The sequence below is a fragment of the Pan troglodytes genome, chromosome 1, assembly GCF_028858775.2.
Source record: "Pan troglodytes isolate AG18354 chromosome 1, NHGRI_mPanTro3-v2.0_pri, whole genome shotgun sequence".
NCBI lineage: Eukaryota > Metazoa > Chordata > Mammalia > Primates > Hominidae > Pan > Pan troglodytes.
In genome coordinates, this window is record NC_072398.2 from 132,458,946 (window position 1) to 132,472,855 (window position 13,910).

At 36.0% G+C, this 13,910-nt stretch overlaps 1 protein-coding gene across 6 annotated transcripts in view; it reads right to left on the reverse strand.

The window, feature by feature from the left end:
- The window catches only part of SNX7 (sorting nexin 7), a 102,952-nt gene that overhangs the window by 40,226 nt on the left and 48,816 nt on the right, over positions 1–13,910 (reverse strand). Inside the window, exon 8 of one of the 6 annotated variants that reach the window (XM_063799175.1) lies at positions 3,358–3,397. The exons of the other annotated variants lie outside the window; for them this stretch is intronic. Within the exon in view, the coding sequence (XP_063655245.1) occupies positions 3,359–3,397 (39 nt within the window). The 3' untranslated portion in view covers position 3,358. The remainder of the gene's footprint in view (positions 1–3,357; positions 3,398–13,910) is intronic. 6 annotated transcript variants of the gene reach the window in all.

Sequence of the window (13,910 nt, forward strand, 5' to 3'; positions counted from 1 at the left end):
ACCTCCATTATTGACACAGTATGGTCTTGGAGCATTAACAGACCAAGAGAACATATAGAAAGTCTTATCATCGTTGCATATGAAAACGAATTAAGTATATTTCGAAGGCAGCATCAAATCACTAGGGAAAACATGATTATTCAATAGATAACGGCTACGACTGGGACAGTTATTAAAATATATACAGTTGAATAATATATATAATATACATAGTTGAAATATATATAATATATAGTTGATATATACCATTAAAAATATATATTATATATATAGTTGACTCAAAAACCTCATATTTATAAGAATCAATTTCAAATGGCTCAAAGATTCTATTGTAAAAAAGGAAACTCAAAAATTAATGGAAGAAACCACGAGACATTTTTTTCTGTCACCTGAAGTAGAACACTCTCTAACTCGTCCTTAAAAGTAAAATCTTTAAGAAAAAGATAGATAAACCTGACTTCATAAAAACTAGAAACTTCTGCTAGTAAAAATCAGTACAAAAAATTACAATATAAATAAAAAATAAAGACTAATTTCCTGAATAAGAAGTTCCTATAAATCAGAAAGACAGAGATCAAGAATTAATAGAGAAAATATAATGAACAAAGACCAGACACTGACAGATAAAAGCAATACAAATTTTACTTAAATATATAGAGCAATGCTTAACCTCACTCATCAGATGAGAAATGCCAAATTAAACCTACAAGGGGATACCATTTTTCACTTTTGAGGTGGCAACGATTCAACGGTTTGATATCTCCTCTTAACAAGACTGGGGGTGGAGGGTACAGGAATAAGCCAGCTGGTGAGAATGTAAATAGCTTTTCTGTGGACAGCAGCTGGGTGGTAACAAGAACAGCAGCAGCAGAAGAGCTAATTCTGTTATCTCTTCCTATGGGCCAGGCAATATTCTAAGCACCCTACATGGGTTAACACATTTAGCACTATGAGCTAGGTACTATTATTATCTCTAATACACGAAGTAATAAACTGAGGCATGGAGAAGTTAGCTAATTTGCTCAAGATCACTCATCTAGTAAAGGGCTATCAAAATTAAATACCCTCCGATTTAGCAATTTCACTTCTAAGTATTCTAAAGATCTACTGGTATACTTACAAATAACGTGTACAAAATTCTTCAGTAAAGCATTATTTATAGTCACAAAATATCAGAAATAAATATTTACCAGCAGGGGTCAGGTTAAATAAATTCTGCACAGCCATACAACGGGATATCATGTAGCTGTAAAACACCAATAAATGGAATGATCTCCAAGATATCTTATTACATTAAAAAAGCAAAGTGCAGAAATCTTTAGAGTGTATTACCACACGAATTAAAAAGTCAGAATGTATATTGGTATTTATTGCATATGCATAAAGAAAGTGGAAGGCTACAGAAGTAACTAACAATAGGATGCGCTTATACTAATAACATGGGTAGTGGGACTTGGGAGAATAGGATATTGGGATGGGCACACTTTTCACTGGGTGTGTTTTCTAAATTTATGAATTTTGAGCCATGTGAATATATTATCTTTTCAAATAAATCATAATTTGGGGTTATTTTTATAAGCAATGCACTAATTATGTTAGAGATCAAGACTATATATCTTACGAGATGAATGAAATGTTGAAGTACCTAATGTTATATAAATGAGTAGTGGTGGTTGGGAAGTAATATTTGTAGGGACACATTACATCTGGATTCAGAAAATAAGGCATAAAAATGGAGACTCTGAGTTCCTTTTTCCTGATGTGTGTATATATTTCCTCTTCCAATAAAAGTGTTAGATGATAAAAGAAGTATTGAAAATGCATGTGAAAGTGGAAAAGGTGTTATTTCTATATTAATGTATTATTTAATATATATTAAAAACCACACATTCATGTGTGATCTTGACTCAAAGTTAATTTAAATATTGTAACTAAAAATTTGACATTGGACAAAAACTATGTTTTTTGGTGAGGGACCTTCTTCAGGAAGTGTGTTAGGGAAGCCTTACATTTGCACTTCTATGTGCAATAAGTAATTCGCACATCTGGCACTTCTCTCGCCATCTGACCTATGTGCATGCCCCTTTCATTTCCTCATTTATGGAGTGCCCATTATATGTCTTGCATTTTCCTGGTACAAGGGTCTGCAACAGCTCTTTAAATGCATTAAGGTTTATTTTGAATGCATTTCACGGATATCTGTCTTTTTTCTTACTAAGTTTACATTAAAAGCTTCTAAATAAGAAGGTCTCAGAAGCAACAGAATCTGCCTCCTGGGAAGGACACTATCTTTGTAATTTTGTGTATTTTGAAAATGCCTCTTACCCTCTCCCTACCCACACTGCTTATGAGAACCACTGACATACATTAAGGAAAGAAACTGTACCTCCTTATCTCATTTCATACCCTCTTTGTGACTGAGAGATAAACAAGGCAGGTCAATTTAACCTAAAATAAACACTATTAAGACTGCCAGTTCACTGTAATAAAATATTTCAAGTCACCAATGATGTTCTGGCAAAGAGAATTTATCACGTGCAAATTCTGATCGGTATTAATTATTTGAAGCATGTTGGTAAGTATTTTCTGAGGATTGTTCTGGGATTAGATATAGCGGTTTCTGCAACGGGTAAAGCAGTAGTAGGCTATGTACAAGTATTGTCTTGGAATACAGTTTTGAAGTCCTGAAATATAGTTAATAGCACAATTTCTGAAGTTCTGCTTCAAAAATTCCTGCATGTGCAATGTTGTTCAAGTAATTCTATTTCTCTGTTCCTCAACTGTGACATTTATAAAACATATAAAACTTATAAAATGAGGAAAATAATAGTACCTACACCCCATTGTATTGTGTGAGACTGAAGTGAAACAATACACATAGAACATTTAGGACTCTGCCTGGCACATCGTGTGTGCTCAAGAAATGTTAGCTATTATTATTGTTATCATCAATTAGTTTTAGTATGACTTGTTGATCTAGTTAACACATAATTCTATATAATAATTCCTTGAAAGAAAAAAAGACTTTCAACTCTCTGAGATAATTATAACTCTATGTATTTCAAAGCATTTCCTAGTGGCAATTTACAATTTATTATGAAATCCAAGTTTTCTTTTAAAGAAGATAAAAGAAGAAAACACCAAACTTTTATTCCTTTTTGCTTTGATTTTAGTAGTAGATAATTGTTACTTGCCTTAAAATTTTCTCATCTCCCTATGTATTTCAAAGCATTTCCAAGTTGCAATTTATAATTTATTATGAAATCTAAGTATATTTTTTAAAGAAGATAAAAGAAGAAAACACCAAACTTTTATTCCTTTTTGCTTTGATTTTAGTAGCAGATAATTGTTACTTGCCTTAAAATTTTCTCATCTCCATGGACTTCAGACTCACCCACTGGGAAAAAAAAAATTGTATTTATGATACATCAGGGAGTACAGAGTTAGGTTACAACTCTGGCTCTTCTATTTAGCTAGCTGTATAACTGTGAGCAAATCACTTAACTTTCTTACCAAAATCTCCACTACTACCTTCTTTTTTTATGCCATCATCACCCCCTACTCATGGTAGTGGATTCAACACAGCTTTCTGTTTTCCCATGCAGGAAACATAATGAGCATTTGAGAGTAACTATAAACTCTTCCTTTCTCTTTTCCCTTCATGAACAACTCAGCTCTAAAGGTTAATCACTGCAGGTAGAACAAGACTAATGTCCACACTGGTGGAGAAAAGGAGGCAAAGTCATGGTGGCCTAGCACAGATTGTCAAAGCAGCGAGATGAGGAGGTAGTTCCTGCAAACAGTGGCCTAGAGTAGGGAGTAACTGCCCAAGTAGGATGAAGAAGGCACCATATGGGGATAGGAGGCAAACCTACCATGGGGAAACAGAAGTGTGGTAAAGAGGAGGTATGGCCCTTGCAGGGTGTGAAAGCCCAAGTGGAGTGGAAAGTGCCACCAACTTAGGAAAGATGACTTGGGCTATACAGGATTGGTTATATACAGGGGGATTAATCAAATAAGTAGATATAAAAAAGATGAGAGCCTATCTCTCGCTGTCAGAAAGGGAACTACAAATACGGAAAATAAAAGATATCAAGAATGAATCCCTATAACTAGATTAAAATTGGAGGCACTGGTGTAAATTCATTGTTTTTATATATATGTAAATACAGAAATACATCATAGATATAAAAACGTGTGTGTGTGTGTGTGAATATGATTAAACAGACATACTCCCTAGCTCTACTCATACAGAAGGTCTTGGATAGTGATACCTCAATAGCAATGAACACATCTAATGCCAAGATATTGTATTCTAAACATAACTTTTTCTACCAAAAGGAACCAGGGCTCATTAGAGAAATAACTGATTCCAGGGCTGAGCCAGGTAAAGCATACGAGAGTCAGAACGTTTTGTTGTATCAGAAGCAAAGAGGTGATCAAAATGATGTGAACATATCAAAAGGGCATAGAAGCCAGCTTGAAGATGGTCCCACTCATCAAATTTGGGTAACTCATGCATCAAAACAAGTAATGATAATAAAACCCATGTCTTAAAATAAAAACAAATTCATACATGAATAAATTGAAAGTTAAAGTACGATAAGACATGGGATCATCAGTCTCAAAGACGCTCCCCACAAAACACTTACTAATTACATTGGAAAAAGAGTGATTTTTATAGTGGAGAAGCTGGACGGACATTGCCTTAATCAGTCATCAAAGGGCGCAGAATCATTAATGGGACAAATAAACATCATATACTACCTAAAAGGAATCAATGAAAGGATCACAGTAACACTTAAGTGACATTCCCGTCAAAGACTGATACTATAAATCTAAGCTTAAGGAAATATGAAACAAGTTAAAATAGGAGGCATTCTACAAAATAATCTTCAAATGTAGAATGGCCATGAAAGTTAAGGGAAGATGAAAGACTGTTCCAGACTGAAGGAGACATCTAACTAAATACTGTCAAAAAAACATTAGAGAACTGGTGAAACTTGAATGGGTCTGAGCATTTGATAATATAAATATATCAACTTATTGCTATTGATGGTTGTACTATAGTTATATAGGAAAATATTCTTGTTTGTAAGAAACACACTATTCAAAGGTTATTAGATTTACAACTTATTCTCCAATGGTTCAAAAGAAATGCAGGTCTTTGAAGTGTACTTGCAAATTTTCTGTAAGTTTGTCACTTGGAAATAAATTTAAAAACATGTAACACATCAAATCACAACTCTTCCCCACTTGAAACCCTTCAGGGGCTCTTCATTGCAAACAGAAGAAAACTCAAGGCCTACACATTGTTCGTCCACTCGCTTTCAGTCCTCATGCCATAGTGCTGCGCCTCTGTCCTTCATATTCTAGCTACTTGCAACCTAACAAACCTCCTGGAACATGTGAATTCATTCTCATTTCAGAGGATCATGGCTTTTCCTCCTTCTTCCAACACTGGTGCTCCAGAATTTGGATCAATGGCCCCTTATGATGATTCAGCTCTCTTCTCAAGGTCATCTCCTCAGAAAGGCCTTCTCTGATCACTCTAGATACTTCCCCTCCTGGTATTCTTTATCATAGTACCCTGTTTTATTCTCTTTATAGCACTAATCACAGTCTAAAATTATCATATTCATTTAATTTTTTTACTTATTTTCAGCATCCTTCCACTAGAGAATAAGCTCCTAGGGAGACGGGCTTTTTCAGTCTTCTTAAGAAGCTAAGAACTATTTGCTGATTGACTCTCTAGGACTCAATTTTCCCATCCACAAAAATGGGAACAAATTACTACCTATCTCACAGGATTAGACATTGGCTGATATATGTGAATGCTTAGCATAGTGCCTGGCATACAACATGTACTAAATAGATGTTAAATATGCTTATAAAATGAAAACACTAGTTTGGGTCTAGAAATTCTCTGAAAGTTGAATGGCCATGTGATTGGGGCATTGACACCCCTCTAAATTGACTACTGACTAAGATTCACCAGAGAGAAAAGGCTTACTCTCCAAAGTCTACTAATTATACAACTATACCTCATTTTATTGTACTGTGCTTTTCTGTGCTTTGCAGATATTCCATTTTTTTTCTAACAAATTGAAGCTTTGTGACAAGCCTGCACTGAGTAAGCCTACCAGCATCATTTTTCCAACATGTGCTTACTTCACGTGTCTGTGTCACATTTTGGTAATTCTTACAACACTTCAAACTTTTTCATTATTATCATATCTGTGATGGTGATCTGTGATAAGCAGTCTTTGATGTTACCACTGTAATTTGGAAGGGGGGACGGAATTGTGTCCATATAAAGTAGTGAATCTAATCCATAAAAGTGTATGTTCTGACTGTATCACTGACCATTCTCCTGTCTCTGTTCCTCTCCTTCGTATTCCCTGAGAGACAATAATATTGAAATATGACCAATTAATAACCCTACAATGGCTTTTATGTGTTCAAGTGAAAGAAAGAATTGAGCATCTCTTACTTTAAATCAAAAGCTACAAATGATTAAACTTAGTGAGGAAGGCATTTCAAAAGCTGAGACTGGCTGCAAACTAGGCCTCTTGCACAGAACAGTTAGACAAGTTCTGGATGCAAAGAAAAAGTTCTTGGAAGAAATAAAAATGCTATTCCAATAAACACATGAATTATAAAAAAGCAAAAAAAAAAGCCTTATTGCTGATATGGAGAAAGTTTTAGTGGTCTGAATAGAAGATCAAACCAGCCATAACATTCCCTTAAGCCAAAGCCTAATCCAGAGCAATGCCCTAACTCTTCAATTTTATGAAGGCTGGGAGAAGTGAGGAAGCTGGAGAGGAAATGTTTGAAGCTAGCAGAGGTTGGTTCACTAGGTTTAAAGAAAGAAGCTGTCTCCGTAAGATAAAAATGCCAGATGAAGCAACAAATGCTGATGTACAAGTTATAACAAGTTATCCAGAAGATCTAACTATGATCATTGATGAGGATGGCTACACTACAAACAACAGATTTTCAATGTAGACAAGTTTTTTTTTTTTTTTTTTTTTTTTTTTTTTTCCTGAGACAGAGTTTCGCTCTTGTTGCCCAGGTTGGAGTGCAACGGCACGATCTCGGCTCACTGCAACCTCTGCCTCCTAGGTTTAAGCACTTCTCCTGCCTTAGCCTCCCGGGTAGCTGGCATTACAGGCATGTGCCACTATGTCTGGCTAATTTTGTATTTTTAGTAGAGACAGGGTTTCTCCATGTTGGTCAGGCTCATTTCGAACTCCCAACCTCAGGTGATGTGCCTGCCTCAGCCTCCCAAAGTGCTGGGATTACAGGTGTGAGCCACTGTGCCCAGCTGACAAAAGTTTTATATTGGAGGAAGATGCTATCTAAGACTTTCATAGCTAGAGAGGAAAAGTCAATGCCTAGCTTCAAAGGACAGCCTGACTCTCTTGTTAGGAGCTAATGTAGTTGGTGATTTTAAGTTGAAGCCAATGTCCATTTAACATTCTGATAATCCTAGTGCCCTAAAGAATTACTCTAAATCTACTCTGTCTGTGCTCTATACCTGAAATAACAAAGCCTGGATGACAGAGTTATGTGTTTATAGTATGGTTTACTGAATATTTTAAGCCCACTCTTGAGATCTACTGCTCAGGAAAAAAGATTCCTTTCAAAATATTACTGTTTATTGACAATGTACTTGGTCACTGAAAAACTCTGACGGAAATGTACAAGGGGATTAATACTACCTTCATGTCAGCTAATGTAACTTCCATAGTCCATGAGTCAATGAGTCATTTAGACTTTTGAGTCTTATTATTTAAGAAATACATTTTGTAAGGCTGTAGCTGCCATAGATTGTGATTCCCTTGATGGAACTGAGTAAATTGAAAATCTTCTGGAAAGAATACACCATTCTAGATTCCATGAAAAATACATGGGATTCATGGGAACAGACCAAAATATTAACATTTATAGGAATTTGGAAGAAGTTGATTCTAACTCTTATAGATGACTTTGAGCAAAGGGTTCAAGACTTCAGTGGAGGAAGTAACTGCAGGTGTGGCAGAAATAGCAGAGAACTATAATTAGAAGTAGAGCCTGAAGAGATGACTGAATTGCTACAATCTCATGATAGAATTTGAACAGATGAGAAGTTGCTTCTTATGGATGAGCAAAGAAAGTGATTTCTTGAGGCGGGATCTACTCCTGGTGAAGATGCTGTGAGTATTCTTAAAATGACAACAAAGAACTCAGAATATTATGAAAACTTAGTTGATACAGCAGTGGCAAGTTTTGAAAGGATTGGCTCCAATTTCAAAAGCAGTTCTGTGGGTAAAATGCTATCAAACAACATTGCATGCTACGGGGAATTCACTGGTGAAAGGAAAATCAATCTCTGCAGCAAACTTCCTTGTTCTCATATTTTAAGAAATTGGCATAGCTACCCCAATCTTCATCAACCACCACGTGATCAGTCAGCAGCCATCAACATAAAGGAAAGACACTCTACCAGCAAAAAGATTATAGCTCTCTGAAGGCTCATATGATCATTAGCATTTTTAACAATGACATCTTTTTTAACTAGATTATTTACATTTTTTACACATAATGCTATTGCATATTTAATAGACTACAGTATAGTGCAAACATAACTTTTATATCCACTGGGAAGCCAAAAATTTCTTGTGACTTGCTTTATTGTGGCAGTCTGAAACTGAACACAGTATCTCCAAGGTATGCCAGTAATAAATCAAAATGCATTTAATTTAATATATCCAAATGTGCTAGAGGAAAACTACTGGTTCTCTATTTGGTGGGAATACAATTTTTGATTTGCAGTACTAAACTATTTATACTTTAGGCCAGTCCTGTAATCCCAGCACTTTGGGAGGTCAAGGCAGGCGGATCACTTGAGGTCAGGAGTTCGAGATCCAGCCCGGCCAACATGGCGAAACCCTGTCTCTACTAAAAATACAAAAATTAGCTGGGCGTGGTGGCGTGTACCTGTAATCCCCACTACTTGGGAGGCTGAGGCAGGAGAATCACTTGAACCCGGGAGACAGAGGTTGCAGTGAGCCAAGATCGTGCCATTGCCCTCCAGCCTGGGTGACAGAGCTCAAAATAATAACTATTTATACTTTAAATAATGTTTTATAACACCATGATGAATTATCTAACATTTTACATATTCATACTATAACTTACCAAAATTTTTACTAACACAAGTCCTAGATATATAAACGTTAATTCATCTTCAAAAAAAATTCTTTAAGCGTAATTTCTGCATGTTAATGGATAAAGAATAATTAATGTCTGATTAAGGTCACAAGTTAAATAAAAGTGAATCAAAGCCTTCTCCTGGCTTCTAATTCCTAGTGTGTTACTGCTCTAAGCATTATGAAATATTTATTAAGTGCCCAGGCAGGGCCAAGAGTGAAAGAGATATGTAAGACAGATCCTTAGGACATATTTCTTATTAACAAAAAGTCTAAATTAAAAAGAAATTGAATCTGGTTTGAGTTTCTATATACGAAAGCTATTTAAACTTTCTATCTACGTCAGGCAAACCCCATAAAATACACCACAAATCAAAAGGACACCGTAAGTAGAATTTCTTAAAACCCTGAGAAGAAATGACTGGAATTTTAAACTACCCCTTTTACTTGTCCATCTGTTACTTTTTTGGTTGCAGTTAAGGCAACAGAAAAAAAAAATCTTCCTAGAGAAAGACACAGAGCTTAGTCTTTCTTTAGAAATTATCTGCAACATTGTTACACTGCTTCTCTTTTTCCACAGTCTTTGTCTTCTTCCTTCTTCTCCCCTTTCACCCTCACCCACCACAAACATACACAGGCCTTATTCATCAAGACTGTACATTTTTATGTTCTACTTTCAAATTAGCAAACCTTAATATGCAGTTACTTCTCTAAGCAAATTTCATTGGTAAAATTTTGAAAATAGTACGGTATGTTTCACCTCACCCTCTAATATCTCTTGACAAGTTTTCTGGGTAACGGTTACATGAGTCATTCCGTGTTCAGGTTTGTGTTCATAACAGACATGCTGCGGTTTATGAATTTCAAAAGAAATGACTAAAAACACACTTGGGCAGGGTGGGTCACAGTATGTTGTAAGAAATGTGTGGTCTTTAAAATGATTTGGAATACTTTACCTCTAGTTCTTATTAATTTGTTTCTAATTTATTCCTTATTAGATTCCATATTCCATATAAGAGAGCTTCCACAATTGTACTCTACAAGTTTAAAGACAGAAAGTAAAGACATTAGTGCAATGAGAACATAAGAGTAAGGAAAAAAACAAGGTAAAGCCAAGGGTGAGTTTGACACAAAAAAGACACACTTGCTAGACAGAAGTGGATCAGAATTGGGGCTCTCAATAGTCTAGTAACTACTGTAAAAAGTGAGATAAATGGGATAAGATCAGGTATAAAACCCAAGATGTGTACAAGCTGAAAATACACTAGCTACTCAGGAGAAATGAAACCATATTGCTGGTGCTGAGATGTAAATGAAAGCTTTCTCATGAGGTCTCATAAAAGAAAAATATAAAATAGTGCTGTTGATGTTTATCATAAATAGATCTATGGTTCTCCTTAAAATGTCCTTCTGATGCATCAATGGTACAACATCGAGTGAGCTGAGTTAAAGTAATTCCGTAGGAGTCCAAAGCACAACCTCTCAATAGTCTGCATAAATTCAGATACAATTTAAAGTATCTATGCAACTGCCTAGAGCGACCAGGTAGGGCAAATGGGAGTGGTCACTATACAGCTAAAGCTAATTGCTGCCTTGCTTTTTCTTTTTTCTTATTTTAACACTGTGGAGGTCTCAGAAGCAGGACTGCAGTTAACACTTTCCAAACTTTGATCTAGAAGAATGAAACTAATATATACTTCAAAGAAAGTTCCTTTAACATCGTTTATAGAAATATTTACAATCTAATCCTGGTTAGGCACTGGACTAAGGTTTCAATATGCTCATTTAACAACACTCTACGGAAGGCATTACCCACATCTCTCACAGTTAAGTAAACTAAAGTATGGAGAATGTTAAGGAACTTGGCCCAGAACTACAAAGGCAGTAAATGGCCTCTGCCACAAAATGCTGTGCTTTAAATTACACACAACTCTGCAACTGGGATTAAGACCTTATATTAAATACTTTACAGAGACTGCTCTGTTGGGAAGTGGCCAGGGGCACAAAAATAAATGACAGAGAGAAAAATCCAATATGGTAAAATTCCAACCAGAGATCTCAGGCTCAACAGACTCCTATTCATAAGGTAGATATGGTGATTTTTGCAATTTAATCAAATATTCATTATTATCCTTTACAAGTTTATATAAATAGGAGAACACAGTTTTGCTTTTGTACCTACCACTCAAGCCAATGAAGCCTTGAATGAGACAGGGCTGCCCGAGAAGACAGAAAGGGAGAGGAATTCTAGGCACTCCCTGGTACTTTCTTCTGGGAGGAGCTGGCTGCTGAGGGCCTTCTTGATTACAGCATCACTCATGCACCATTCCAAATTCCCCGCCAGCTGTGTGTGTGCAAACCCACTACCCTGCTGCACTGTCTGTGACCAGCATTTATTAGTGTTTTACCCAGAATCCATCCTCTACTCTCCACGTTACATTCTGCAAAGGCCCCAGTTTTTTCAGGTATCTGTAACTGGGTGTGTATTGCAGCTGATAAGTAAATTCTGATGGCCACATTCCCACTCCATGTGACTGGTTTGATCCTGACTTTTCACAATTCTGACCAACAAGTTTTGAGGAAATGTCAGCCAGGTGCCTTTTAGGATAAACTGATAAAAGGAAATATGCAAGAAAAAAAGCCTCTTCTCATCCCACTGGACACTGTCATGTTCTTTACTGCTGTGTGTGTGTGTATATGTATACATGTGTGGATGGATATGTATCTGTGCGTGAGAGACAGACACATAGCTGTAAACAGACAAAAAGAAGCAGAGTAGAAAACAGATTATATTAGGAAATGAGGCATATAGAAAGGAATAATTTTTAAAAAGTTCAGGAGAGAAGTGAGCCAGAAAATATTTAAGAAAAGGAAGCAGCAACCTTCAGCTCTGATCACAAGCAAGGCTTGCTATGTCAAAATTATTTCTTTAAAGCTTCCTAGAATTAGAGAGAGAAGGCAATCTTGCTCTGTGCACCATTTATACACTACCAAGATCATCTGAAAATTAATAACCTCTATTTAAGGATGAGAGTAAAACACTAGCCAAAAATAGCATGTCATACTGAATAAGGACCAGCTTGAATAATCTGGTATCTGTTTGTATCTACTGAATGTGGCTGTGCAAAATTCCAGACTATGATGATCTTATGAAAATGCATTTCTTTGCTCACATAAATATACTGCTAAACAGCTATGGCATTATATCTAGATCCAACTTTCCAATTCTATGCACATATTGCTAAATGTCAAATGTATTCATATTCATTTATATTTGAATGCTGCTTTGAGTGGAAAACTATAAATCATCCATTCAGAAATAAAAATAAAATAGATATGCAGTATTATTTAGCACCACAGATGAACCTTATTTATTTTACAGTTAAGCAGTGAAGTGAATAAGCATTTTCAAACAGAAGCTCTGACTCTGAAAACTTATAACAAAATGGCAAAACCCATAAGTTTCTCCAAATATCTGAGTTTCCTCATAATCTCAGTTATTATTATACCTTTATCATCCCAGTCAAAAATTATGGCTTTCATAGGATGGTATCTATCACATTGAATATCTTCTTTACTGGTGCACATAATGCAACTCAATTACTCTTGAAATATTTTAATTATCATATATCAAATTGTTTTTTGAAATGCCTCATAAATGGAGAAATGGTTTAAAAAGTTGGATGACCCTAATCAGATCTGTTTAGTTAATCTTACTGGTGCAATGATCTATCACCAGACAAAGCTACATCAAATTCTTTCCCTTCTCCTCCTCAGCCAAAACTTCTGATTCTTCCATTATCATTAATCTCTTAATGTTGAAATATGCCAAGCCTCTGACAGGATAAAGTAAAGGCTCATACTTTAATGACCTTGACAAATCTTATAGCTTTAAATACCATCTATTTGCTAATAATTTCCAAATACATATCTTCAGCTGAACCTATGAATTTTTACATGTAACTCCCTACTCAATAGCTCCATTGGGTGACTAATAGGCAAATCAAACTTTACCTTTCCAAATCTGAGAAAATTATCTTCCCCATTAAACCTGTTGTTCCCAAAGTCTCCTCATCTCAATTAATGCCAACTATTACCTTCCAGTTGCTCTGTCTAAAACCTCAGAATCATCCTTGCCTCTCCTTATTGGCTCACGATCCACAGCCCACCAAATAGCAAACAGCTCTTCCTGTGAAATATACTCAGCTTCTGACCCCTTAACATCACTTCTGCTCTGGTCCAAGCTATTATGTCTCACTGGAAATACTTTAAGAGCTACTCTCCGGCTCTGGCTTTCCTCCATCCCATGCACATACCACATGCACATCATCTTGTGCTTTCCCCAAGCACAATAATCATCTTGTAACTTAAATATGATTATGTTACTCCTCTGTTCAACTATTTTCCTATCTCACTGAGACCAAAACCTTATAAAGCTCTATATGGTCTAACCCCTGGTTAGACCTGACTTCATTTCTCACAACTCTTCTACTTGCTCACTTCATTTCTGCAACACTGGTCTTCTTGCTTCTTCTGGAATGTACAAGCATACTTTCATTGTGCATGTACTGTCCCCTCTGCCTGAAAGGCTCTTCCCCCAGGTACACATATTACTAAAACATTACCTCCTTGGTGAATATTTTACTGACCCCTAATCCTAAATTGCACTGCTCCTCAACACTCTGTCTCCTCCACGCTTATCACTATATGATAATA